Raw genomic sequence first — 25,637 nt, forward strand, 5'->3', positions numbered from 1 at the left:
AGCTTGCATTCCCTCGGTTATTGTTTCAGGCTACAAATCGTATGAGAATGTGTAATACTCTAATGACACCTGCAAAGCTATGGAACATTTGCTGTCTTGGATTTTAATTGTTTCAGTTGTATGGATTTATATCTGAAGTATTTTATCTTGTAATATTTTGGTTTTGAATAGATTTTATCTTATCTTAAGATTTTTGTAAGAAATCTATTATGTATACTATTTAAATTTTGATAAAACTGCTCTTTGAGTGAATGAAACTGCCAATATTAATTTTTACTAACAAAAAAGAAATGAAGTTAATTAATTTCAATTGAATATACCATATGTAAATTGTTGCCGTTTTAGACGAGATAAATTGTTTTTTTTATGTAATCAGAAAGAAAATATAAAAAAAGTTTTAAAATTTGTTATATAAATTTTAAATTGAGATGGAATAAATGTTTCTATATCAACAAACCACCAAAATTAACCATCTAAGTTACTAAACAATTATTTGACTTGGAGGATGCAAGAAATCAAAGTTTGGAATAATAACCATGTTTGTTTCCTTTTGTTCCAGACTGATGAAGAATATGTAAATCAAGTTGCAAATGAAGTTAGAGACCAGTAAGTATAATTTACATTGGTTGAATAGCATTGTTTGGTGGAAATAATTCACCATGCGATTTTGTATTCAATGATGAGTATTGTATCTCAAATACATTAGGTTTTATGTTAAAATTAGCTGATGGTATTCTTAAGTCTGTAAAAGAAGGAAAGAATATTTGAACTTTTTTAAAGATCAGATTATTTCATGGGAATATGATATAAAATACACTTTATCACTAATAAGTCTAGATTAAGAGGTGATCAAAGAGGCTGGGCTGTTGCCAGTAAAATGTTCTTCTAGTACATACTTTAGCCTCTTAATAAAAAAAAATTACCATCAGTTGTCCTCAGTTGCCAGGAACTAAGTTCCTCAGTGTGTCAGCAGAAACTAAGTTGCTACATGTTTATCATAAAGAAAGTCACCTTAGAATTTGGTATCGATTTAAGTCCTATGCTACCTTTATTATAGCCTAAACTAAAGAAATATTATTTTTGATAGAATTTTTTTAGGAGCTTAAAAGCAAGTGCATGGATTTACTCATAAAAGTGGGAACATGTATTTGCAATAGGCCAACGTTTTGAAAAATAACTGTTTGACCATTCTGAAGTTTAAAAAAATCGCAAATTTTGGGATTAGACGATTGATAACTCTCATGAGTTGACAGAATCAACACTAAAAAAACATTCACACAAACTATTCCTTCAGAAGATGGTCCTGAAGTGTGATTTATTTATGGCCATTTTTTCAAAATACTATAACAATTGTTCATCAGCTTTGTAGAGGAGGTGGAGACTGGGCTGATAGAGATCATTGCTCCTACAGCATCCTACTACCCAGACTGGAACAGCCTGAGGGTTACTCTTGGGGACTCCAAGGTAAGAAGCCTCAACTAGAAATGCTCACTAAAACTGTTAAAATTTGTTCAACAACTAAGTAAAGTTGAATTCTTCATCACCTCAAAATATCGTGAGGTTATTTTCCTCATCTATAAAACAGCTGATACTTTGTTGTACATACTTATGATCTTGATACCAAAACTGATCGATTCTTGATACCTAACAAATCTGTTTTAGATACCGATACCATTTTTTTTTATTTGACGTAATCCTTTATATATATATTCTTGTAATTGGTTATACTACACCAACCTTTGTCTTTCTTTCCTTCCATAAGTTTTGGGGTATTTGGGTTTTTCCCAGGTAAAGACATAATGCAGGAATGAAAAGTTCAAGGTAGTCTATTAAAGTCCAACCCCTTTTTTAACACGTTAAAAAAATACCCTATCGAAGGTAAAAATAATGCTAAATCCGAGACTTCATTATCATATCTCACAAACACTGCTATCACGGCAAAATTCTGATCACCTCCCACAGTCGTGTATACATCATTATCATCTTCCGAGGTCGCCTAGACATCATCGTCTCCTGCGATTTGGGAAAATTCTGTTCTTTTTCTGAGGTGGTGTGGATAGTTTCATTTTTTCTTTTTTAGTCGGAAAATTCTGATCATCTTCTGCAGCCGTTTAGACATCATCACTGTACATCCCGCGATCACGGTAATGTCTAAGTTGTTATGCGCGATCGCAGAAAAAGCAGAATCTCGGGATCTTTGACGATTCGGGTATTGACTTAATATGATCACTTAAAATGAGGTTACTAACCTGTCGTCAATTAGTCCTATGTATTGTCAATGACTAGTTTCGGGGCTAAAACCCCATTTTCAAATCTTCTCTTTCAGTCGTCATATGTCAAACATATCTTCCTGCACAAGCCGTCGTCAAAGTTATTTCACACATAAACATAACACATACGAAAACGTTTATAATACAATACAAAGACATGTACATTCGCGTGTGGCCGGCCAAGGACAAAACCAGACTGCGGGGTTTGATAAGAGTGTAGGTTAGCCGATGCCTACTTGATGGTGTTGACCTTGGGGGAGGGGAATCAGCTATTTATCTCGTCTATTGTTCTGTAGGTTTGTCACTCTGTCAAATAAAATGTTTGATCCAAAATTTAACTTCTCGTTCAAAACATCATTTGGGGAATTTTTGATTGCCTTGTAAATTTCAAAGGTTTCAAGAACGTTCATTTTGTTACCTTTATTACATTTGTGTAATATCTCTAAATTATCTATGCAACTGTTGACATTGTGATTTTCGTTCATTAGGTGTTCTGCAAACTTAGATTTTTGTGTTTGCAATTTAGGCTTGGGGAGATGTTCTACATACCTTTTACGAAATGAACGACCTGATTGACCTATATATACCTTATATAGTATATATAGTCATATGTATTAATATGATCGACTCTCCATACCAATACCTAGTCTAAGTATCGGTGGTATCGAGAATAGACACATCTCTTCAGTGGCGGCGGAACCAGGGGGTCAGGGGGGTCAGTTGACCCCCCTGAAATTTTAGGAAGGGTCAGGGGGGTCAAGGGTCATGGGTTCATATAAAAAAAATTAAAGATATAAAGCATTCTGTACTGTATACGTTTATTTTTTCGGCCCAAGAAGAAAAGTATAAGTAGGCCTAATAACAGTTACTGAAGTTAAGTACAAAGATAAACAATTTAGTTATTAATAATAATCTATTACATTTATTATGAAGGGGCTTAATACTCACAAAACCTTATTAAAGTAATAATTAATTTAATTGATGTTCATGATCGTATTGGAATTTTGGGTTAATTCCTGGAGAGTTAATTACTGACTTGGACAAGAAAAAGCTTACAAGCCAATTAAACCGTCTACAAGATTTACCAAAAAAGAAGGAAGTTAAAAGTGTACGAGATTTAGTTGTGACTTTAAATAGTGAGCCTCAAGAAAACAAACGATTTTTGTCTGAAGTAGTAAAGGTTGTCAAGTTACTGCTTTGTCTTACCAGCGTCTGCAGCAACTGCAGAAAGAACCTTTTCCTGTCTTCGTCGCTTGAAAACGTGGCTGCGTTCCACGATGACGCAGAAGAGATTGAACCATCTTGCCATCTTATCCGTCCATAGGGACATTGCTAAATCTATTGATGATAAGCACATTGCAAGAATGTTTGTCAATAGAGTTGAAAGTCGCTGTGCAGTTTTCGGGAATTTCAAAGACTGAAGTTCAAGTTAGGGCCTACTGAAGTTTCATCAGCAGAAGTTTACAAATCTAGTAAACTTGTAGTAGGCTAATATCTTGAGATTCTCGTGTGGGATTTTACTTATTTTAGCAATAGTTCATCAAAAAGGTTTTGTATTTCTTAGTAATTTTATGTTGTGCCAATACAATGTTTGTAATGTTTTTTGTGTAAACCATTATTTAGCCCCAGTGGACACACTTACTTGGTTATACCCTACCGTCTTACTTTTGTGATTAACTATAATCAAGCAGCCAATTTTAATTTAACTTATTATTAATTCAGTTTTGAGGGGGAGGGGCGGGGCAGAGCCTGCCGAAATTACGCGAACACATAAATCCCTAGGGCTTAGAGCTTGTTTACTCTTCTCTGTCATCTGCAGCAACTCATTGCTGACAGCTTTAAGCCCCCCATACACTATCGAACATGCCACCCGACCTGACAACCTGACCTGACGACGGACCCATCATCCAACCTGACTTATGTCGGGTGTTTCCCACACACTGTCGAGCATGTCACCCAACAAGTCAGGTGAAATATTAGATCTGAGATGGATTTTGAGACGACTGTTAGCTGTTTCAGGGGGATTTTTAGCGATGGTTTTAGGGATTTTTAGAGCATATGGAACTAGGCTCTTAAATTTTCAATTTTATTTTTAACGAACTTTAATTTACTTTTCCATCAGGATATCGTGCCCCTATGTGCATGTTTGTTGCAATAGAGTTTACTTTTGACAGCCCACAACGCCTTCTAGTCTCTGTAGAGTTAAATAAATTCTGACCAGAACTGTTTATTATTTAATGACATTATGGAAAAATGGGACGGTTATCACATCACGCACAACTCGCTAAATACAAGTTTACTGGAAACTGTGGCTCCAATTTCAGGCGGACGGCTCGAGTCGGGTGGTGCTATCGGACCGAGCATCCGACCTGACATATCCGTCAAGCATGTCGGGTCGGAACCCACACACTGTCCAATATGTTCGACAAGACGTCGGATCCCGACATGTCCGTCCAACATGTTGGATAGTGTATGGGGGGCTTTAGTAAAATCTGGGCACCAGTACTTCATTTTTTGTTTGTTTGAGATGTGTGTGTATTATTTATTATAATGTTTTTTTAATGAACAGAGTAGCGTCTTTGTTAAAGTGTAAATTTTCTTTGTTACTGCTTGAAGAAAAATGTTCTTCAGGTAGCCTAAAAACACGTTTTAAGGCTTCTATTTTTCAAAATTTTCCCGGGGGAGTTAAGGAGGGGGAGGCTTCTATTTTTCCCGGACCCCCCTTGTCCCCTGGGGGGTATTCCATACCCCCCAGACCCCCCGGATGTGGACCTCCGCCATAGGTTTCTGACCCCCTAACAAAATTTTGCTTCCGCCGCCCCTGCATCTCTTAAACAAACCAATTGGTAAACAATATTTCCTGATGGATTAGTTGATGAATTTGTTCTATACACTATCACTGAATACTATTTTAGCGCACCATATAACCCATCATATAAGTTTATGACTCTGATGATCATTACAGGAAAGGGTGAAGTGGAGATCCAAGCAGAACCTAGACTTTGCCTTCCTGATGATGTATGCCCAACCCAAGGGTATGTTCTACATACAACTGGAGGATGATATTTTGGTCAAGCCACAGTTTGTTACTACAATGAAGACTATTGCTCTGGAGCGAATAGCCAACAAGCAACAGTGGTTCGTCTTAGACTTTTGCCAGCTGGGTTTCATAGGTAACACGTTTTAAAACTACCTAATGGAGGCAACTTTTAATATGACCGTCCCAAAAGTGCGCCGCTCAGGCCATTCCAATAGACCGACGTCCCACATGTGTACCAGTGTCCCCTCATTTAAATACATTTCAGATCCTATCAATCAATTTTTAAGCCATGATATTTTATATCGGTCTTTGGGGATATATGACACATATATGGGACACTTGGTCTCTGGATTTGACAGTTGGTATATTCAGTATAACACCATATAGTTGGTACACCTGTTTTCATTTTATTGTATCTGCTCCCACGTGCTTATTTGAATCATTGCTGTACCACTTGTTTCCCAGTGAAGTTGAGGTTATACTGTGTCCATGTTTGTTCTCAGCAGTTGTGTTTTAGTTGGTTTTTGCAGCGTTGTGTAGCTTGAAGGGGGGAATTGGGGCGGAAACTAATGAATTCTGTGGAGATGTGATGTATTGATTGCAATTGAGTGAATGTGTGTAGGTAACTGCCTGACTGTGGTGCTAGGGCCTGGAGAACCCTAGCATGTTGCAATTAAGAACGTGCTATCCTCTGCTACCATCATATAATGACAGATTAATAGGAAACGTTGTTGGGGAACCAGAGGGCGGAAATCTTTACCCAGACCAGAAGCAGGCCAAGCCAGCTTTGATTACTTATAATTTAACTAGAAAACAGAACTATAACTAACCCTCCAAACTAAACTGCTAAATAGTGTGAAAATTGAGAAGATGATAAAATAGGTCTATTGCGCTCCTTATTGAACGAATTTTGACTCCTAAGGCGATTCCTGAATGATTTAATACTTAGATTTTCAACGTGGTGACTATTGCATGTCTAGGAATGATTACCTCTTTTAACGAGGCATAATTTTTGGAATTTAATTTTCTGCGAATAGGGCGAAAGCCTGCTGGCTTCCCCTTAAATTGTTAATCTAGCCTGTCATCTTAATCTTAGTTCTACTTAATATTTTTTAAGGACTTATCCTGATTTAACAGGGCCTTGAAGTTCGGTTAGATTAGAAAAGGGAAGATTGGCAGCTAATCCTACCAGAGATAAGACGTAGGAAATCTCGATCCCGTTACTCCTTGACCGTTTCTCAGGAAAAGCAAGCAGCAGACTGAAAGAGGCACGCTGATCGGAAAGGCAGACGATTTTGTTGTGTGGCACTATATAAAATAGTGGCGCTATGCGTCATAGTTGGGTTTAATATAGGCTGAGCAAATAAGACACAATTGGTCCATAGTAGAATTGTATTATATATTTTTGCTATAAACCATTGTCTCACATATGCCTCGTTTTAAAAATTCGTCAAAACTATGGAAACAAAAGCAACAAGCAAGTAGAGGTAACAGTGTTGGAAACTAGAATATTGCATATCACTTGGTTATAACAGGTTTCTATTCCCGGTCTGAGCTACTGAGCAATTTAATACCTCCAGTCTATCAATGAAGTTCAATATTAGGGTCCGTCTATTTTGATCACCCTACTATCTATCATGTCTATCATGTTAGCGAACCTGCTAAGTAATACGCTTCAACATGGCAATAAGGGATTCAAAATTATTCTGTTAATTTCTATACATGAACATTTTTACTTAGTACATTTTGAAATTAATGCTCAAACTTTATTTTTAGTTTAATTATTCTAAGGAGTCTTGTTATCATCTTCTTATGAAAAAACTTGATCCAAATATAATGAGGTATTGTTATGTCATTTGTTGAATGGACCAGCTGTAAACTATCCATGACTACTGTAAAAAGATAAGCCTCTGGTCTATAAACTATCAACGTATGGAATTTTTACCCAACACAACCCTTATCCTTAATTTGTTAAACTATATGATGGGTTGGGCGATTGTTTTTATGAATTTGTTCAACTTCTAATAATCTTTCAGGTAAAATGTTTCGCTGTGTTGAACTACCTTGGCTAATCCAGTTCTTCTTCATGTTCTACAATGACAAACCTGTGGATTGGCTGCTAGACCATGTCATCCACACAAAGGCTTGCAACTTAGAAAAAGACAATGTGAGGATTGATTTTATGTGATTGTGGGGTTTATCTTAGAATGTTAAAACAAATTGTCCATTCTAGCTAAGCTTAAGATGCTATCCCTAGTTGTTCTTAGAACATAAGTCGATGAACGAGAACATTGTTTTAGGTAAAAAAATAATTACTTTTTACAAGTCTGTGATTGCTAGCAACCATAACCTAAAAATGTTTTATAAAATTGTCAACATTTTGTTTATTGGTTTAGTGGTTTTAGCTGGCCAACAGTTTTTGTTAACGAAACAAAAATATTGTTAAAAGTTGCAGCCCAATAAGAGTATGAATTTTGGACAGTTACTCTACCATATCTTACATAGTTTAGAAGATATTCAAACACCCTAATTTAAATTTAACACTATATATCTTCAAACTTACTAATAACAAATCTGTTTGGTTGTTTTTTGTTTGTAGAAACAATGCAAGAAAGACAAAGAAGAACTTTGGATTCACTATAAACCCTCGTTGTTTCAACATATTGGTACTTACTCCTCTCTGAAGGGGAAGGTACAAAAGCTCAAGGTAAGATATGATTTCACTGTTTTGTTTCTTTATGTTCGACAGTGACAGTAGTAAATTTGACTACGGATACTCTGCCTGAGTTGACATTCCATTCTAAATATTCAAATCTGAAATTTTCCATTTGTCACAATGTTTTTTAATGTGGTTGCTTGAAGAAATATGTTACTTAAATGCTACAAATACCCACAATATTTTTCAATCAACACCATTTGGAACTGTGTTATTATTACAACTAACCTGTTTTTAAATTAATATTTTACAATATGTTTTGTAAAGTTACTTATGGTTACATACTTTGATGAGCCTCCAGCTATTGAAAAAGTTAGCATGGTTATTGTTAAAAATTAGTACTACACTACTAGGTTGTTCGATTTATTGTAAATCAAACTTATGTATATGACAATTTTTGCAGCATTCAACTTAAGTAATAAAGATAGTCCTGAATGAATTTAAAAAAGAATAGAGGTTAAACCAATGGCCTATGGACCTTCATAGTTCATATAGTCATAAATTTAGACCTTTATTTTTGTTATTTAAATAGTAAGTATGAAACTAAAGATGCTATAGGTTACAACAAGTCGGCCTATCTGTTTGAACTGCAGTAATTATCATCATTATTCCATTCCATATTACTGCATCCAACCCAAAACCCCTGAACTGAATTTAGAACAATCCCTTCCACCGATAAGATAGTCGAATCTGAAAAGACATTATACTGGATTGAAGTATAAAACTGGTACAACAAGAGGCAATCAGAAACAACGTTCCCCGTGCGAGGCTGAGCTCACACTGAAGCAAGATTGTTGTTATGCAAGGAGGACAATATTTCCCGCCCCGCACCTGCAGTGCCGGTACAGCGGGACGAGAGTTCCCGCCCCTAGCACTGAACGTGTTTATGAGCATGGAATTTCTAGTTATATCAATAGTATAAGGTCAGAATAAGTTTAGTATTTTTTTTTTAGTCTTGCGACTATTTCGGTAGCCCGACACCCTCTTTTCATAAGTATTTTAAGTAAGGAAGGTGCCAGTGAGGTGTAGGTTGCATTGAGTTTTTGTTGTTGACAGGATAAGCAGTTTGGTAAGGTGAATCTGTTCACTCCACACAGCAACCCCGATGCCGAGGTGGCTACAGAGATCAAGGCATACAAGCAGTACACTCTCAAGCGAGCATATGAGGGTGAGACGTTCTTCTGGGGCCTTTTACCACAGCCAGGCGACCACCTAGTCTTCTCCTTCAAGGCGCCACTTTATATTAAAAAGTAAGTGGATTAAAATGTAACATTTGTCAAAGAAAGTCATGTTTGCCACAACAACAAAATAGTTTCAGATGATTTCAATAATTACGTGTTGATTGATAGCCCTGGTTGTGTTGTATATTTGTTAGAATGACATGACAAGCCCACGAAGAAAGGATTTCCTAATATTTTTGACATCAGGCCTTGCTCTGGCTGAAATTCAACCCTGCAATGTGACTATTTTCCTCATGTGGGGAGAGAACAATGCAAGAATATCTATGCTAAAAAAATAACATAATTATTTGGGGTTTTTTTTTATCATCAAACAAAATACTATGTGTTTAAATGTCTGCTGATGATGATTGTTCTGTGATGCTTTGAAAGGAATTTGATTCATGGCGGTCTTATAGATTTATTTACATTCTCCAACCTATAGCCTACATAGGACATGGTGAATGTATTTTTTTGTCAACATTTTCAAGTTAGACTATTGGTAAAAAATCCATTTTGGACATAAAAAAAGGACAATCACAAAAATGGCTCAATCAGTTTTAATCAAAGTTTTAAATGTTAGGGTCCAGTCAACAGTAAACAAAATGGTGCAAACCCCAATGCTGTAAAACAACAAAATAACAGGTTATTGTAGTTTTTGTGATTTTATCCTTAACAACATATCATAGGTACTACCATAAATTATCTAAATTGTTCTTGACAAGCTAATAGGGGAAAGTATCAATCTGTATTGTTTATTTATCTTTCTATTTACAATATAGTGTATATCACTAATCAACTTCTTTACGGCTGTACTGCACTTAACGAGTTAGAATGTCAAACACATGTTTTGTGACAAACTGTGTTTGCAGATATGTGTTCCGCAGCGGAAACGCTGAACATCCGTCTGACAAACTTTACAACACCACAGTGGAAGTGTCACCAGTGAGGATGCCGGCAAACTACGACACTTACAACACTACTTCAGATGGTTACGTCATTATAGGTGAGCTAAGTTTATACATTTCTTACAGTTGAAAACCGAATATCATCCGGAGAATCAGATGCTAAAAGAGACTACCAGCTTTGACTATTAATGCAACTTCTGTATCCAATAGTCAATGCTACCAGTATAACCTTTATGAGTAAACTTTCCTTTTCTCTATATACCATAATTTAATGTGAGGATTATCAGATAGCTGTAAGAAGACCACAGAATAATGAGCTAACCAAGAAGTCTCACTGACCCAGTAAACGTTGTGTTCAAATCAAATCTGCTAGTGTCTACACCAGAATCCAAGAGTGCCACTCTCAGGGTGATTTTTTTTAGAGTACAAATCTCACCTGTATTTATCAGCTGATGGCAACAGTTTAATGACGTTAGTTCTCACTTTCCCACATTTACCATAGTCCACTAGCCATATCCAGCAAAACCAGCGCTCCTAGATTCTGTTGTAGCAGATATACAATTTTTGTCTCCTGCGATCACAGTGAAATGATGAACGTTTGTTGCAGTCGTGACGATATTGTGAACATCTCCCTTGATCGCAGAGGAATCGTGAACGGCTCTTATGGTTATGGATCAATAGTGGTTTTCGATTGCGTGATTTTTGGATACGCTTTTGTCAATTCCGAGAACAGAAGCTGAACTTGAAAATTAAACTCAAAACAGATTTTCTCTGTGAAATTGCTTCTTTTTTTTCTTTGAGGCCCCAAGCTTGGATGTTAAATAAATACAACCTTGCACAGTTTATGTTTTTAACATTGTATATTTGATTATCATTAAAATACTTCAGTGGTTCTTTTAAATAACAATATGTTTGATCTATAAATAAACAAGCTTGCATTTTAGGTATTGGTCCATTAAAATGCCATGGGACTGTTGTGAATATACTTGAAAGATGGAATATAATGTGTTTAAAAGTTTATTAAAATACTCTAGAACTAGTTTTAAACGCTAGCATCTAAATATTAAGTCATGTAATGTGATGTAAATTTTCAACAGGCAAGTTTGACAATTTGGGGGTTGCAGAGGGTATAGTTCCTAGGATTCTTGGGCCCATCAAACACCTGAGATTAACTGTTCATAGCGAAACAGAAAACTGGGCCATTCTCAGTGAGGTAAGTGTAATTAAAATTAGCGTAAAAAAACTGTTAAGAAACACCTCTCAAAAAAGCACAAGTTGAAATGTAATTTAACAGTCTGAATTTGTTTGTCTTGAAAATTCCTAACACATTAAAACCCAAGCCCAAGTATAGCTCAGGGTATTAGTTCACCGAATATTACTTGCGAGCGCTAGTGTGCTTAAAGTCTTACTTGTTGTGTTCAGTTAACGGTGGTATGGTCGCTCAGTTGGCTAAGGCGTTGCACTGAAGAGTGCAACATTGAGGTCTTTCTACATGCACGGTTTCGAATCCTATACATTTGCAATCCAATGCTTAATAATTTGTGACTTAGCTGGAGTGGAGGGCTCACCTTATATACACAGTGTCCGTCTTGGGTGGAATTTGACGGTATTATTGAGTTTATAGCCCAATGAAGATATAAATAAGGCAGATGTCAGAAGTAATTCTGGGAAAGCTGGGTTTTTCTATGCGTTAGACCATGTTGAGATGTGTATTTTCCCAAAAGTCCCCACTTCTCCCCCTTGTGCTTTCCTCACCCATTTTTAGAGTAATATACAGTCTCTTAGAAAATTAGCTGCAACTTAAAAACAGGTAAGAATAACACTACAATCTTTTGTTAATCTTTTTCGCGATAAGATTTTCTACAAACAATTTCCTTACCACGTCAGATTGTGTAGGCACTAAGACAGATTTAATTGTGGTGAGTATGATTGATAGTGTTTCAAAACTCTTTTGGTGGACGTTTTACAACTTATCGCTGTTGTTTGTAGATATCCATCACCCCAGATCTAGGCAGATGACACCACATGACTGGCTACAGACGCCCTCATTCTTGATGTGCCATCTTGACAACAACCATCTCAACGGCTTTTCAACTTAATAACTAAGGGTCTGCGGGTCTTTGATATTTTTGGGTAGGGCCAAAAGTTAGCTCAAGCAGTTGGTTGGGGCGGGTCAAGCTTTGGTCGAGTCGAGTACTTCTTTTCGTGAAAGCATCTTCGAAGATGCGCGATAGAAAATTTACAATTTCTCTGTGATCTTGGAAGATGTTCACAATTTCTCATTGATTGTAGAAGATGATGTTCATGATGTGGTTTGACCCCATAAGATTGTCAAAATTTTGTCAGGTACAGAGAAAATATTGACGATTGATGATATAGGGAATAACAAGTTCAATATTTTATAAGCCAAATGAAGCACTACAAATAATTAACTAATGTTTAAAAAAAATTAAAAAAGAGCTATACTAAAACCAAAGTTTTTCTTTGGCTAAAAATGAAAGCTAGTAAAATAGTTAAATTCAACTCACTCTCATTATTTTTTTTATATTTTATTGTGAATTTTCCAGACTGGGAATAAGCTATTTGTTCTTCACAATTGATCCCCTTAACCCGAGAGCCAAAATTGTCAAACCGACCCGACCCAAAGTAAAAAGTCCTGGCCCGCAGACCCCTATTGAAAATGTGATTAATATAATAATTTAAGAATCGTAACTGAAATTTTATATTTTTACTACGCTGCTAAGCAGCAAGGTCAGACGGAGCCGAACGTGCCACGCTTCTTGTATAAAATGTCGTTATAAGCTGCTAGTCTGATATAGCCATAGTTTAGTGTTGAACTCCGGTAGTATTTTAGTTTGTGCACATGAAAAAAAGGCTGTGATGTACATATATTATTTAATTATGTTAAGCATTTAGGTTAGGTTTTATTTTATTGATTAAGCCTTTTAATGATATTAATATTAATATATTTCAAACGTTTTATGTATTGTGATATAATTATTCAGAATGTTTAGCCTAAGTTTACTGTGAGTTCTGTGAGATATTAGGTTACCATTTGAAACATCACTTGTTATTTAATAACGGTGTATCATAGATACTTAGTCTAATATTTTACAATAATAATATTTATATACACTAATTCAATATAGTCTCTATTCAAGGTTTATTATTTAAATTAATATCATTTATCTATTAATTTAACAAAAAAAAATTATAATTCTGCAAAAAATATATTTTTGAAATATCTTAAAGTAGTGCAGAACTTAGGAATTTTCTTTGAGTTCAAAATAAACTTTTATATACTAAAAGTAGATCATCATGTTGACCATTATGACTATTCTATAAGATAATAAGATTTACAAAAAGTGTATGTATAAAAAACTGATGTCCACAATAATTGAAGTGGACTTATCAGTCTAAATTTTATATATTATATCTTACGATCAGTCCCTTTGTTCTACATCTTTGGCTATTATCAATATAACAGCACTTAAATATATTATACAGGGTGACAAAAAAGTCTGGAAACGGCTTAATATCTTTTTAACTAAATCCGATAGAAAATTCAAAACTTTAACATTAACTTAAATATATGAAAACTACTGTTTGCAAGCATTACCATTTTTTTACCTTCACCAGGGGACGGCCCATGAGGAGTAGGTACATAATATTTAATGTAAGCATAGGTTGATATGCACATCATTTTAAAGGTCTGGTTATGTGGAGTTCATTGCCGGAAACCCCGTCAAAAAAGGTTCATCCGTTACAAAATGGCGGCCGTCTAAAGTTCTTGCGGAAAATACCTTCACAGGCCTTAGTATTGGTAAATACTCGTATTAAACATTACCTTGAGAGCTGAAATTGTATTTTTAAGTCAACTAGCTCACAGACTAAGCTTATTCAATCTTCAAAACAAATTTGACCGGTTTTCAGATTTCCCGGCTAATGTTGACTATGAGTATTTTACCTGTGCAGGTATATTCCACAAGAACTTTGGACTACCGCCATTTTGTAACGGATGAACCTTTTTTGACGCGGTTTCCGGCAATGAACTCCACTTAACCAGACCTTTAAAATGATGTGCATATCAACCTATGCTTACATTAAAGATTATGTACCTACTCCTCATGGGCCGTCCCCTGGTGAAGGTAAAAAAATGGTAATGCTTGCAAACAGTAGTTTTCATATATTTAAGTTAATGTTAAAGTTTTGAATTTTCTATCGGATTTAGTTAAAAAGATATTAAGCCGTTTCCAGACTTTTTTGTCACCCTGTATTTTGATTCCTATACAAAAAATCATTATTGTTGAATCTTTTAAGTTTTATCATAAATCTTAAAAAAGGGACTTTTTGTGAACGTCATGTTATATAATTATAAGCATATTTATACATAATCAGTATTCATCGATCAAGTATTATTTTATAGCTACATAGTAATAAGAGCCTCAATTTTACATCATGATTAGCTTAGCATTGCATATTGTTGTTTTTTTGTTTACAAATATTAAAGAACTAATTAATTCTTCTTATTTAATTGTTATGTTATTAGTATGAAAACAGCTATCAATAGTTTGTGAATATAGAATAAAGAAATAAATACACGCCTCTCATAAGATATAGATTTATTGTATGACATTGCAAAATAGGGATATTCCAACTTACTCATTATTATATGGTCAGATTTCTAATAATATGATAACAAAAATAGCAAATTAAGTTAACGAACAAAACATGTAATGGATAGGCTTAATAACGCTTGTTTTATGTTTTGTTTTAACTCTCAAATATATTTAAACGGTTAGTAATCTATTTGTTCCTCACAATGTATGGTTTATTGTTTTTAATATATTTTAACTCATGTCCTTAATTATGTACTTATCTATACCTAAACAACTAGTATTGTACTTAAAAATTAAGAGCTTTCAGATAGTTTATACTAAGTTTTAACATGTATCTGCAACCTTTAATATTTTTTTTCTCTAACTATTTACCTTTTAAATTTGATTCTATAACACTACCACAAAAATTCTACCTGTATGTTTTGATATTAGTCGTTATAGATAACTATGGCTAAACCTCTATTAGTGCTTTGATTCATGTAAATGTTGAATAACCCAAAATAGTTTAAAATGTAACTTTACAGAAATAATTACAATGTCTAAGGTTGGTTTTATGCATAACGTTCTGCGATAAACGCCATCCACTCTTCGTTCTATTCAGTTAAAAATGAGCTTTCATGCACCTTTGTGACAATTCCTTACTTAATATGTAAAAACATAAATTTTATTCAATTTTACATGACAAGTTTTAATTGTGATTGTGACAGTTTTTTAAAGAATCAATTGACACCCACAATGTATTAATACATTGATGATGTGGTTGCATAAAAATGACCTGATGTAGTTCTAAGGAATGGAACTAGTTGTCATACCAAGAACTGTGGTCACAATGAATAATATAAAAAATTTAATTGAAAAGCAGCATCCAAGTCTGTAACTTGTTCCCTAAAATAGAGTTAAATTTTCGTGTTTATCTTTTATGTCTAACCTCCCATGTTCGAGCACAACCATAAAATTTGTACTTTAAAAAAAAGTATCTATTTTCCAAACCCTGGTCTTGTTACAACTCTCACTCACCACCAAATAAAAAAGTGGTTGCAAAAGACATTTTACATTTTACATGTGCAAATTCCTTCTAGTTTTGCTCCTCAGGACCTGCTACGTGGGACGCCTTTCATAAAACAAGCGTATGAATGTTCTGAAGTATACATCTTACTAAAATAAATAGAAGCTTTTCAAAGTAGTATGTTTTAGAGGGCGAGTCCTGCATAGACAAACGAGACTATAGCTCCAAACTTAAAGGTACAAATCCCACCAAAAGTAAATATTTCTACAACTTGCTGATTCAAAACCTATATTGGGTTCCACCTTCGTAAAGAAAAACATGGTAAATCTTGTCAGGGGAAAAAAATATGAATTAAGTAAAAAATCCCTTCCACACACAACATTAGAAAATTGTTATTTAATATCATCCAATTTTCTACTTGTTCTGATTGCTAAAAGTTGTCAACTATTGTTATTATTGTTAATTTACCTTTATCAACAAAGGGGTAATGCCAGAGTAATTTAATAACACTTTTCAACAGGAGAAAACACTAGTCTTGTTTTTTAAACGCTAATCTGTTGATTGATTTAAAACATAAATTATTGACCCTCAAACGACATATAGAAACTTGAATTTTGCAATTGTAAAATCAAGCTTCCTTAGAATGAAGTTGTAACCAACTCACAGCTATCTAGTAATGTTATACAAAATCTACGATTAAGTTGCTCAATAAAACTACTAGAGCACCCATGTGGACATAATATGATAACAAGAGTGGAGTTCACATAATATGACAATAGTATTACAAAATTAACAGAAACACCAGATCTCTAATATCCATAAGAATTATGTTTGTAGTTAACTTTACTAGCTTTAGCATTTAAACTACAGAAGCATTAAGATGAACAACTAACTGTACAAATAAGGTTTTCTTTATTTTTTCTGAACAAAATTAAATTATAGTAACTTATAAAACAACCTACTGTGGAGTCAGGAGAACATCCATTGGCTAGCATCTATGTGAAGGGTAGCATCTCCTGACTAACGGTACTGACTACTTTTTCATTGTTTATTTATTTTATAATGATGTATGATTAATATTTAAAGTGTAGTAATACATTAAGATTAAACATATTAAAAATAATATCATATACATACATATTGTAAGCAAGTATTGTATCGGTGGCCATGAAAAATCAAATAAATTAATGTTGTGTAGTGTTACCTAATAACAAAATATGTGTTGACCTTGTGTCCCGAATGTTTCATACTTTGTACGATAATTGTAAAATATTTATACAGATTTGACGGTTTATTTTGTGTAAATTTCTTGTTTGGATTTTGTGTTAATAAAAGTTTAAGTTATATTTCATGGTTTTCTTCGTCCATATTTTAGCGTTAAGCTTTACCTTGCAGGGACTTAAAGATTTATACCCTGATAAGTTCTTTTTATTTATGAGATTTAATTATTAAAATAACCAATTTAATTTAGCATCCCAGGTCCAATCCAGGGATTAGCAATATTCTAAGAAGACTCAAACCATATATAACAACTGTTGAATTATTTGTAAAAAAAGGATTTCAACTAACTAAAGAAAAATTGAGAAAAACCTAAAAGGAATTAATATCTATGTTTCTAGTTTCTATCCCCTGAGCTGTTGGACATAATGCAAGACTAAATTACTTTTGTAATTCCTGTCACATCTCATCAATGGGATTTGAGCCGTTGTTGAACTGTGACGGGAATTAAGTAAGTAATTTAGTCTTACACTAAAAAAATATCTAGAACTGAAGTTTTAGTTGAGACAAGCAAGGTACACTCAACCTTAAAATAGGAAAATTTTGTATAATGTGTAGGCTATAATTTCTCACATTCAATGCTTACAAACATAAATAATATATAATATTTTTTTAAAAGGTTTTATTCTTAACAATATATCCTTCTTACTAATTATTTAAACAGATTCACATAATTATATTTACTGAGATTGAATTGTTAATAATAATGTCATGGCCCAATGTATGAAGAAGAAACAGTTCACAATTTTGAGAATTGCAAATGCTTCGGGATATAATTTAGTTAAGAAGTTTCTTTGTGAAGTACTATACCAGATCAGCACAATTTTCCACGTTCGTTTTTTCCCAGTGCGGCCAATACTGGATATGTTTCATTACATTCTTTCCAGGACTGTAAGGAAACCCTGAGTGACGTTGACAATGACCGTACAACTGATAATCTTTTTTCAACTTGGACCTAGCGACTGCAAACTCAAGTAATGTTTTTGCCGAGTTCAGCATCATTTCGCTGGGTTCATCTCTTCGGAAGTCCCCAATGAATGCAACTCCTAAACTCCCTGTATTACTCCCATAAGTATGTGCTCCTATTTTGTCCCAACCACGACCTACGAAGATATGTCCATCACTTCCGATCACAAAGTTGTACATGATGTCTTCGTAAGTTTTAGGACCACAGTCTTTTTTACCAATGTCTTGAAGTTCCAACATAATATTCCTGCAGGATGCAAAGTTATTGCAGGTTCCCCCACCAGCCGTGTGGATGAAAATAACTCGTTCTACAGGGACCGTGTTGTTCGACAATTCTTTACATGGAGGGGCGGCTCCCCATTTCTCTCTTGTGACGAATCTTTTATCCAACGGGTAGTCCTCTGAAATCATTTGAACATATTTATAAATTCAATTTGTCCAATAGTTTTTATGTGATTTACCATATGTGACATACTCACAAATACCCTTACTTTCACATTTGTAGTTAAATTGAGATGGTGATACAACTGGTATTTTAACATGCATATGAATGAAGGTTTTGTATCATGGAGTGAGGTGCATGGTTATCTTTCTCACTGAACTAACAAATGTATACATTCATAGATGCAGAATATAATTTACTAAAATTGGTCACATTGCAAGTGTCTACTTACAAAAATGACCCAGGTACACTGAAATTTAAAGCGAAATGAGACTTGAGAGGATTTGGACACAGGCAGAAAGTTCTAAGAAAGTTCAGAAAGTGATAGACATAAAGAAAAAACATTTTCTTGGCACATTGATTGAAGGCAAAATTGTACCGATGGAAGCAATATGAAACAATTGGATACTGGCTCAGCTCTTAGTACAATAATCATTTTAAAAGACTGAATGTACTGAAAGGTATTTAAAACCAACATGGAACGTTTCACACATTCAGATGAACCTATCAAACCAAAGGGTTGACATTTGTACATTGCTCATACAAGATGCAAACATTTTGCAAACTTCTAAAATTTTACCTTCAACCAAAATGTGGATGCAATATTTGTAATCAAGGTCAGCCCGGACGCCACAGAACGTCGAGAGAGTGAGTGAATCTGTGAAAGCTAGTTCTTAGCGGCCTGCTCGTGAATAAGCTGCAGCTCTGCACAGTGCATATGTCTGGCCACTCGGTAGAAGAGTATTACGATACGACCTGCACTTTCATTCATACAAAATGACAGTCGGGTACAGTTGAAGCCCAGTCGTTATGCAAAGCACATCTCATTTCAGAACAATTAATTGATTTGATTTCACGTCACCAAATTGTCATTATGAGCGAGTCCTGTAATCCAGCTACTGGGAGGTCACGAATTGTGGATATTTATAGGGATGCACTGTGGATGCGATGCTCCCTGGTGTGGATTAACGTCCGCACTAGTGAGTACTACGACTATCCGCAGTATTATCCTGATAATTAGACCAATTCGTAAATTACAAGGAAAAATGTGGTTCGGATTCCACTATAAACTGTAGGTCCCTTAGTTGCCATTAGCTGTATGGGCTATTAATTAACAGCTGTGTCTAAGGAACATGTCGGCCTTAGTCACTAACAAGACTACAAGATCGCGCCACTCATCCTACACTCATCCTTCACTCATATTTGGGTTAAAATACGCACATAGTGGCGTCCCCATCTTAAATAATTGAATTGAATTGAATTGAATTGAATTGAATCCCATTTTCAACCACACCACACAGTCTTCCTCACTCTCTTGACTCTGGCATCCGGGCTGACCTTGGATGGCCTGTTGATTTTAGTTTCAATGCTGAACTATTGGCTCTAAACCCACCCATAGTTTCAAATTAGGACTTTCTTCTTAGACCCACATTGAAACGTCTACTGAACACAGGAATAGCCACTTTTAAAAACACTTCCACTACAATACATGGTGCTTAGCCGTGTACAGCTCCATGGCTAAAAATGTCTGATTTTTTAGTTGAAATTGATTTTTGGTAATACTATTTTGTTTTATGTAACGGGAGTTATTGGTACATTTCCCATCAAAAACCACTCCCTAAGTCACCTGAATGGCGGTTCATCTTCAGACTTGCACAAACATAGTGAAAAATTTTAGACATTGCGGCCTAGGTAAGTCTTAGTTCTTCTTGGGCTTCTAAATAATAACTACACAAAGTAAATTTAAAAGATTTATTTTGATAATAAAATCAACAGACTACTTAGCACAAAGCTACATTTTGGAGATGACACGGAAGTAGTATTGAACAAGAAGAACACACATGAGCTTAGCTTAGAGTAGTTTTACATAGGCCTACAGAGTAGTCTTACATAGGACTACAATGGTAAAATATAATATATAGCCTATGTATATAACATAAGAGGAGGTTCAGGCATTATTGTGAGCAGGCAGAAAATCAGTAACTCTACCACTGTCAGCACAGAGAAGTACAATCGACTTCTTCTATACTATCCACCACCACCTGCTTCTAACGACAGTGGGGTAAAGAAAGCATGGTGGAATCACTTACCCAAGCATATTCTGATTAAAAACAATGATTAAATCAACAGTAGGAGTAGGGCGTTAGGCCCACATGGTTTCACGATTGCTCTGAGGCTAAATCAGTTTATCTGAAGAACTATTTTCAGAATTGAAATGTAACTATCTGCTTGAGAACAGGTGTAATTTGCTAACTGGTGCAAGAAGGAATAAAGCTCAAGAATACTAACAGTAATCTGAAGAACTGTCTTGAGGCATGCAACGAGTACATTAGATCTTAGAACTTAGCAAACGGTATAGTGCTAAAACATCTCAGCGCCCTTAAACTTCAAATCGTCTTGGATGTGATTATTGGAACATATATCACAGACCATGGGAAATGCGGTGGAAAGGAAAGCCTCCTCAGTGGATACAAGCAAATTGTTTAGCTTGATTACAATGTGTTTGGCAATCAGATTTAATAATTTGATCAGATTTAATTATTGCAATTCAATGTATAAACTATAAGCTCTAAAACGATCTCCCAATGTCACGCAAGACAAGACCTCATTTTAGCCTTTGATATGAAATATACTAATGTTTATACAGGTAATTTACTGGGTTAATGAAATATAATTGATTTCATCAGTTAAATAAACTGAGATAAAACTAATTCAAAATTACATATAATTTATGGTTTTTATGTCAATTAGAGCAAATTCATCCCAGTACCAAAATACTAACCAAAAAACTGTGTTTAAATTTACAAGTAAAAAACATGGTATTATAAAATCTAATGGATTAAAATACAGTTTTTATGGACATGAAAAAAATATTGTAACTTACCGCTATTTTCAGGTGGAAAGACAGGTCTGCTAGGTTCTTTTTGTATAATTAGAAATATTGTGGAGATGATTATTAAAATTATGAAAAGGAAGGATGTTCCATAGATTATTAATCCAATCCCATTAGAAATTGTCATACCTGCAAACATTTACTGATCTTAGGCCATAGAAAATTGAACAAAGTACCTCCAAACATTTACTGATCTTAGGCCATAGAAAATTTAACAAAGTATAGATTAGTTGATACCATAAAATATTTCAAGACTTTAGGAATAAAGCTAAGGATTAAATCTAGTGCTGTAAACTTTTTCCCTAGAGAAAAAAATCCCAGTCTTTAAAGAGAGTAGCTATTTTCAATGCCAGCTGATATAAAAGAAAGTAACTGTTTCCCAAGCTCTAATTTAGAGCAAGGGAAGCCGATCAGCTGATTTTCCCTTGCCCTAAACCAGTTCTTAATTAGTGTTTTTTTTTTACCATTTATCTTTATAAATTTAAAGCAGCTGTTTTTGCAGTGCAACAATACAAATGTAAACAGATATTGCATGGCCGGGCCTGACAAAACAGCTGTTACACTAATCATAATGGAGAGTCTGCGCAATGTTTGTTTACGTTTGTTATTACTGTTATTATCATGGCAATAGGGGCAGGTGCGACGTCACCACACACCAAACCCGCGGCCTTGTATTACAGGAGCAGGAGGTTATGGAAATACTAATGTAGGCATATTATTATTATTATGCTTATTAAGCTAGTTTTAATCTGATTTAGCTTGAAGTGTGTGTTTACTTAACAATAAACATAATGTTGAACTTCTAATGTTGACGTTGTTATGTTGGTTTGCTATACAGGGTGGTAATAAAGTCCGAAGACAGTTAAATAAAAAAAATAATTTAGATAGAGCTACAATACTTATGATACAAAGTTACAGAGCATACAATTTTATCTTAACACATATTCAGTGATCCAATAACTCTTCAGGGGGACGGCCCACAAGGAGTCGGAAGGAAATCTTAAATGAAAGCGTAGGTCAATATGCACATCAAATGAAAGGTCTTTTTTAGTAGAATACAATGCCGCAAATCGCACTTCAAAAGGTTGATCCTGCGCAAAATGGCAACCGTTCAAAGATTTCTTGAATCTGCCATTTTGAATCTTTGAACGAGTGCCATTTTTTACTCAGGCGTTCTTTTGAGCTTGAGTTTACGGCATTGTAATCTACTAGTGAAGACCTTTAATTTGATGTGCATATCGACCTATGCTTACGTTAACAATTTTCTTCCGATTCCTAGGGCTTGTGGCCCCTGAGGAGTAAGCGTATAACAGCAATGCAAATTAAATGAATCTTTAGACAACTGTCATTCTTGGCTCGGTTGTCCGTTTGAGTTCAAATTTGCTGCATTATATTCTGCTAGTAAACACCTTTAATTTGATGTACATGTCAACCTATGCTTCTATTTAAGATTTCCTTCTGACTCCTTGCGGGATGTCCCCATGATACGACAAAAAATTGATATTTCCAAAAAAAAAGTAGATTTTTAAGTGTGGTGTTGATGTACCAAATCTTATTGAGTTATCTGTTGTTGTTTAGAAAATATTTAACTGTCTTCGGACTTTATTACCACCCTGTACATTATTGCTTTTTTTGTAAATTGGAAAAAATAATATTTTAAATTTTTGTCTGTTATTCTGCTTGAGAGTACTTTTGCGTCACGATAAAAAATATTGGTGATATGTAATCGTGATTTTGTGGCACTTGCTCAAGTTAGTCCCGCCCTCGGTTTCGGCTTACATGTGAAACTAACTTTTACTATTATACCTCAGTGTCTTGTGTCAAAAAATTGTGGCATTTTAGTCAAGTACAATATTATATTGCCTTTGACAGAATATAAACTATCAAAATAATGTAAAAAAGACGAAATTATGTATATAGACAAGTTAAACCCCACTTGCAAGAAAGTACAAAGAAAATCACGTTATGAAATTACAATCGAAATGTAATTGAGAAGATATGGCACAGTTCAAACATAGCAAAACACAAAAACTACAGAGTTTGTACAAACAAAAGCAAAAAGAAAAATACATTTTTACAATACAAAGGACAAACACTGTAGATACAAAGCTCTTGAAAAAAATACAAAGCAAAAACAAAATATTATTTTACTTCAAAGTATGCAACTAAAAGGAAAATCTTCAAAACAATTTGACTACAAGAGTTAGCTCTGTTTTAAACAGCAGTGAATCATTGTGTAATGCAATATTATAGGGCAAGAGATACGTTCTTTGCACTTTCATTACTAGGTTAAAATTGGAGAAGACTTACATTTTTTTACCACAGAACACAGAGACTTGACATTTTCATCACTGTCCACGACTCCGTTGTTGATGGTGATGTTGTTGTTGTGTACAAACTTGGGGCCGATGTGGACCTCTGGGCAGTTGTTGAGGACGATGTTGTGGGGAACAACACTTCCGCCAACAACTTTTTGTTCTGAGCTGGAGTCAGACTTGACCACAGTCGTCCACATTACATAGCTTGAAAATGTAGAATACACTCACTAGTCACTGTTAACTGATTACTGACTGCTTTTGCTTTAACTGACGACTGGACTGAGTGTTTGCGATTATATTATCGATGTTTGCAACATCGATGTGTGATTTGACATTTCATTCGAATTAATCATTCGCATTACTTGATACCTGAACCTAGTGATCTCCCACTGGTATCGCAGCTGCGCCGAGCAGAGGTCCTCAAAGTGGTTTGAAATTTTGTTTACATGCCGTAATTTACATGCCTCACTATTCCTAATTTTTGTACCTAACAAGTACCTATTGTTTTAGGTTAGAAAATAGGGTAATTTTCTGCTATAGAGAGTACACCATGTTATGTTAGGATATTTGTACACTAAACTATACATTTAGTTTCACTTAAAATCTTTCCTAACCTAACCTAAAGTAACCTTGTGTGGTTGGTACTGTACCTATAACAGAAAAGTACCGAAATTAGATTAAGTATTTGGAGCCCACCAAAGAATTCTTGTTCTTGTTCAATTGACAAGGCAACAAAAAATTACAGGAATGGCATTTAACATTGCCATACGAGAACACACTTTTCCGTTGTCTTATGTACATGTTTCAACCAAAAACTAGACAAGTACGTTCATTTAAATATTTTAAATCAGTTGTGTAATCATAGTATTTCAAAATATAAGTAACTGCAAAAGGTAATGTTTAGTTGACCAGAGTTGGCGTGTCAGTGAACACTGAGCAGCAAATGAATAGTGAATGAAAAAACAATATCGTATCGCCATGACGATATTGAAACTCCATTGAATCGGTGTATCGGATCACAGTATCGGATAGTCTTATCGATATTCTCTGATACAGTGTTGTGATGCAGGCGAGAATCAAGGCCGCGATAACGATAGTTGGAGGGGATTGCGGGAAATCCCAACAACGGATCAATTAGTAGTCTACAGATATTGCTGCGATTTTATACATTGAAGTGTGCTGCCATGAACCATGAGCTGTAGGATTGCAGCCTAGAGGTGGCTGTAAATTAGTTCCCACTGATATTTTAGACATATTCATCAAAGAATAATGCAAACGAAATCACTCAGAGAGACAGTTTTAATGTCAAGATTGTCCACCTTTACCTGATAAAGTAGTTTAAAACATAAATACAGTAAAACTTAATTGTTTTAAAATAATAAATTGCTGCTTTGAATAAAGAAGTGACCATGTGTATGTATATATTATTCTGTTCTGGTTAAAAGACCGCAGGTAGATCCTAATTGATTTGTTGATATTGTATTACAAATGTATACGAAGTTATTTAAAATGTATCTTGAATTAATATCCATCCAAATAAACCGGATAAAGTATTAGCTATTTGAAACAATGTAGAGATTTGGAAATTTGTTAAAATGTAATTTTTTATGAGTAAAACAGGGGATCAAAATTGGATTGATTTAAGTGCATTCTTATCAATAACTTACTATAAAATAATAAAATGTCTTAAAAGATATTTCTACAAGTTTCAAATACATATGATTACGAGGGTAGGCTACTTGGTAACATACTACAGTACACTTTCTCTTATCCGGACTCCTCGGGACCGAGGCCAGTCCGGATAGCGGGTTTTCTGGTTAAACCGACGTCCCCAAAAACTCGTTAAAACGGGCTGTTTAAAACACCAATAAAATGTCCTTTTCCTACAGTTACCCGACAAAGTGGGCTTCCTTGCACTGATACACAACACACAACAGCAAGCTGGTACTGACAGCAAACTGCTA

The 25,637-nt window shown here is 34.7% G+C and overlaps 2 protein-coding genes across 3 annotated transcripts in view; one reads left to right on the plus strand and one right to left on the minus strand.

Moving 5' to 3' along the window:
• Positions 1-13,662, plus strand: part of LOC128994852 (alpha-1,3-mannosyl-glycoprotein 4-beta-N-acetylglucosaminyltransferase B-like) — a 98,925-nt gene extending 85,263 nt beyond the window's left edge. For both annotated transcript variants that reach the window (XM_054419665.1, XM_054419666.1), the window contains exons 6-14: positions 560-606; positions 1,362-1,464; positions 5,236-5,443; positions 7,347-7,477; positions 7,910-8,017; positions 9,083-9,276; positions 10,116-10,249; positions 11,249-11,364; positions 12,141-13,662. In XM_054419665.1, coding sequence (XP_054275640.1) covers positions 560-606; positions 1,362-1,464; positions 5,236-5,443; positions 7,347-7,477; positions 7,910-8,017; positions 9,083-9,276; positions 10,116-10,249; positions 11,249-11,364; positions 12,141-12,170 — 1,071 coding nt within the window. In that variant the 3' untranslated portion in view covers positions 12,171-13,662. The remainder of the gene's footprint in view (positions 1-559; positions 607-1,361; positions 1,465-5,235; positions 5,444-7,346; positions 7,478-7,909; positions 8,018-9,082; positions 9,277-10,115; positions 10,250-11,248; positions 11,365-12,140) is intronic.
• Positions 13,663-17,490: 3,828 nt separating this feature from the next.
• LOC128994236 (peptidoglycan-recognition protein SD-like) lies at positions 17,491-23,935 on the minus strand. The gene is made up of 3 exons (XM_054418639.1): positions 23,666-23,935; positions 21,347-21,484; positions 17,491-18,421 (listed from the first exon to the last, which is right to left on the minus strand). The coding sequence occupies exons 1-3, from the start codon at positions 23,868-23,870 to the stop codon at positions 17,859-17,861; spliced, it is 906 nt and encodes a 301-aa protein (XP_054274614.1). The 5' UTR covers positions 23,871-23,935; the 3' UTR covers positions 17,491-17,858.
• Between the last annotated feature and the right edge of the window lie 1,702 nt (positions 23,936-25,637).

Source organism: Macrosteles quadrilineatus, unplaced genomic scaffold (assembly GCF_028750875.1).
Source record: "Macrosteles quadrilineatus isolate MER2022 unplaced genomic scaffold, UCM_ALF_1.0 Scaffold_5__1_contigs__length_97177068, whole genome shotgun sequence".
Lineage (NCBI taxonomy): Eukaryota > Metazoa > Arthropoda > Insecta > Hemiptera > Cicadellidae > Macrosteles > Macrosteles quadrilineatus.

What these genes read in the sequence shown, in the direction of transcription:
- LOC128994236 (XM_054418639.1), bottom strand. Translation starts at nt 23,870, where the DNA reads ATGTGGACGACTGTGGTCAAGTCTGACTCCAGCTCAGAACAAAAAGTT. An exon ending in GTGTTCTGTGGTAAAAAAAT is followed by an intron (nt 21,485 to 23,665) that starts GTAAGTCTTCTC and finishes AAATGTTTGCAG; the next exon opens with GTATGACAATTTCTAATGGG. An exon ending in CTTTCCACCTGAAAATAGCG is followed by an intron (nt 18,422 to 21,346) that starts GTAAGTTACAAT and finishes AAATGATTTCAG; the next exon opens with AGGACTACCCGTTGGATAAA.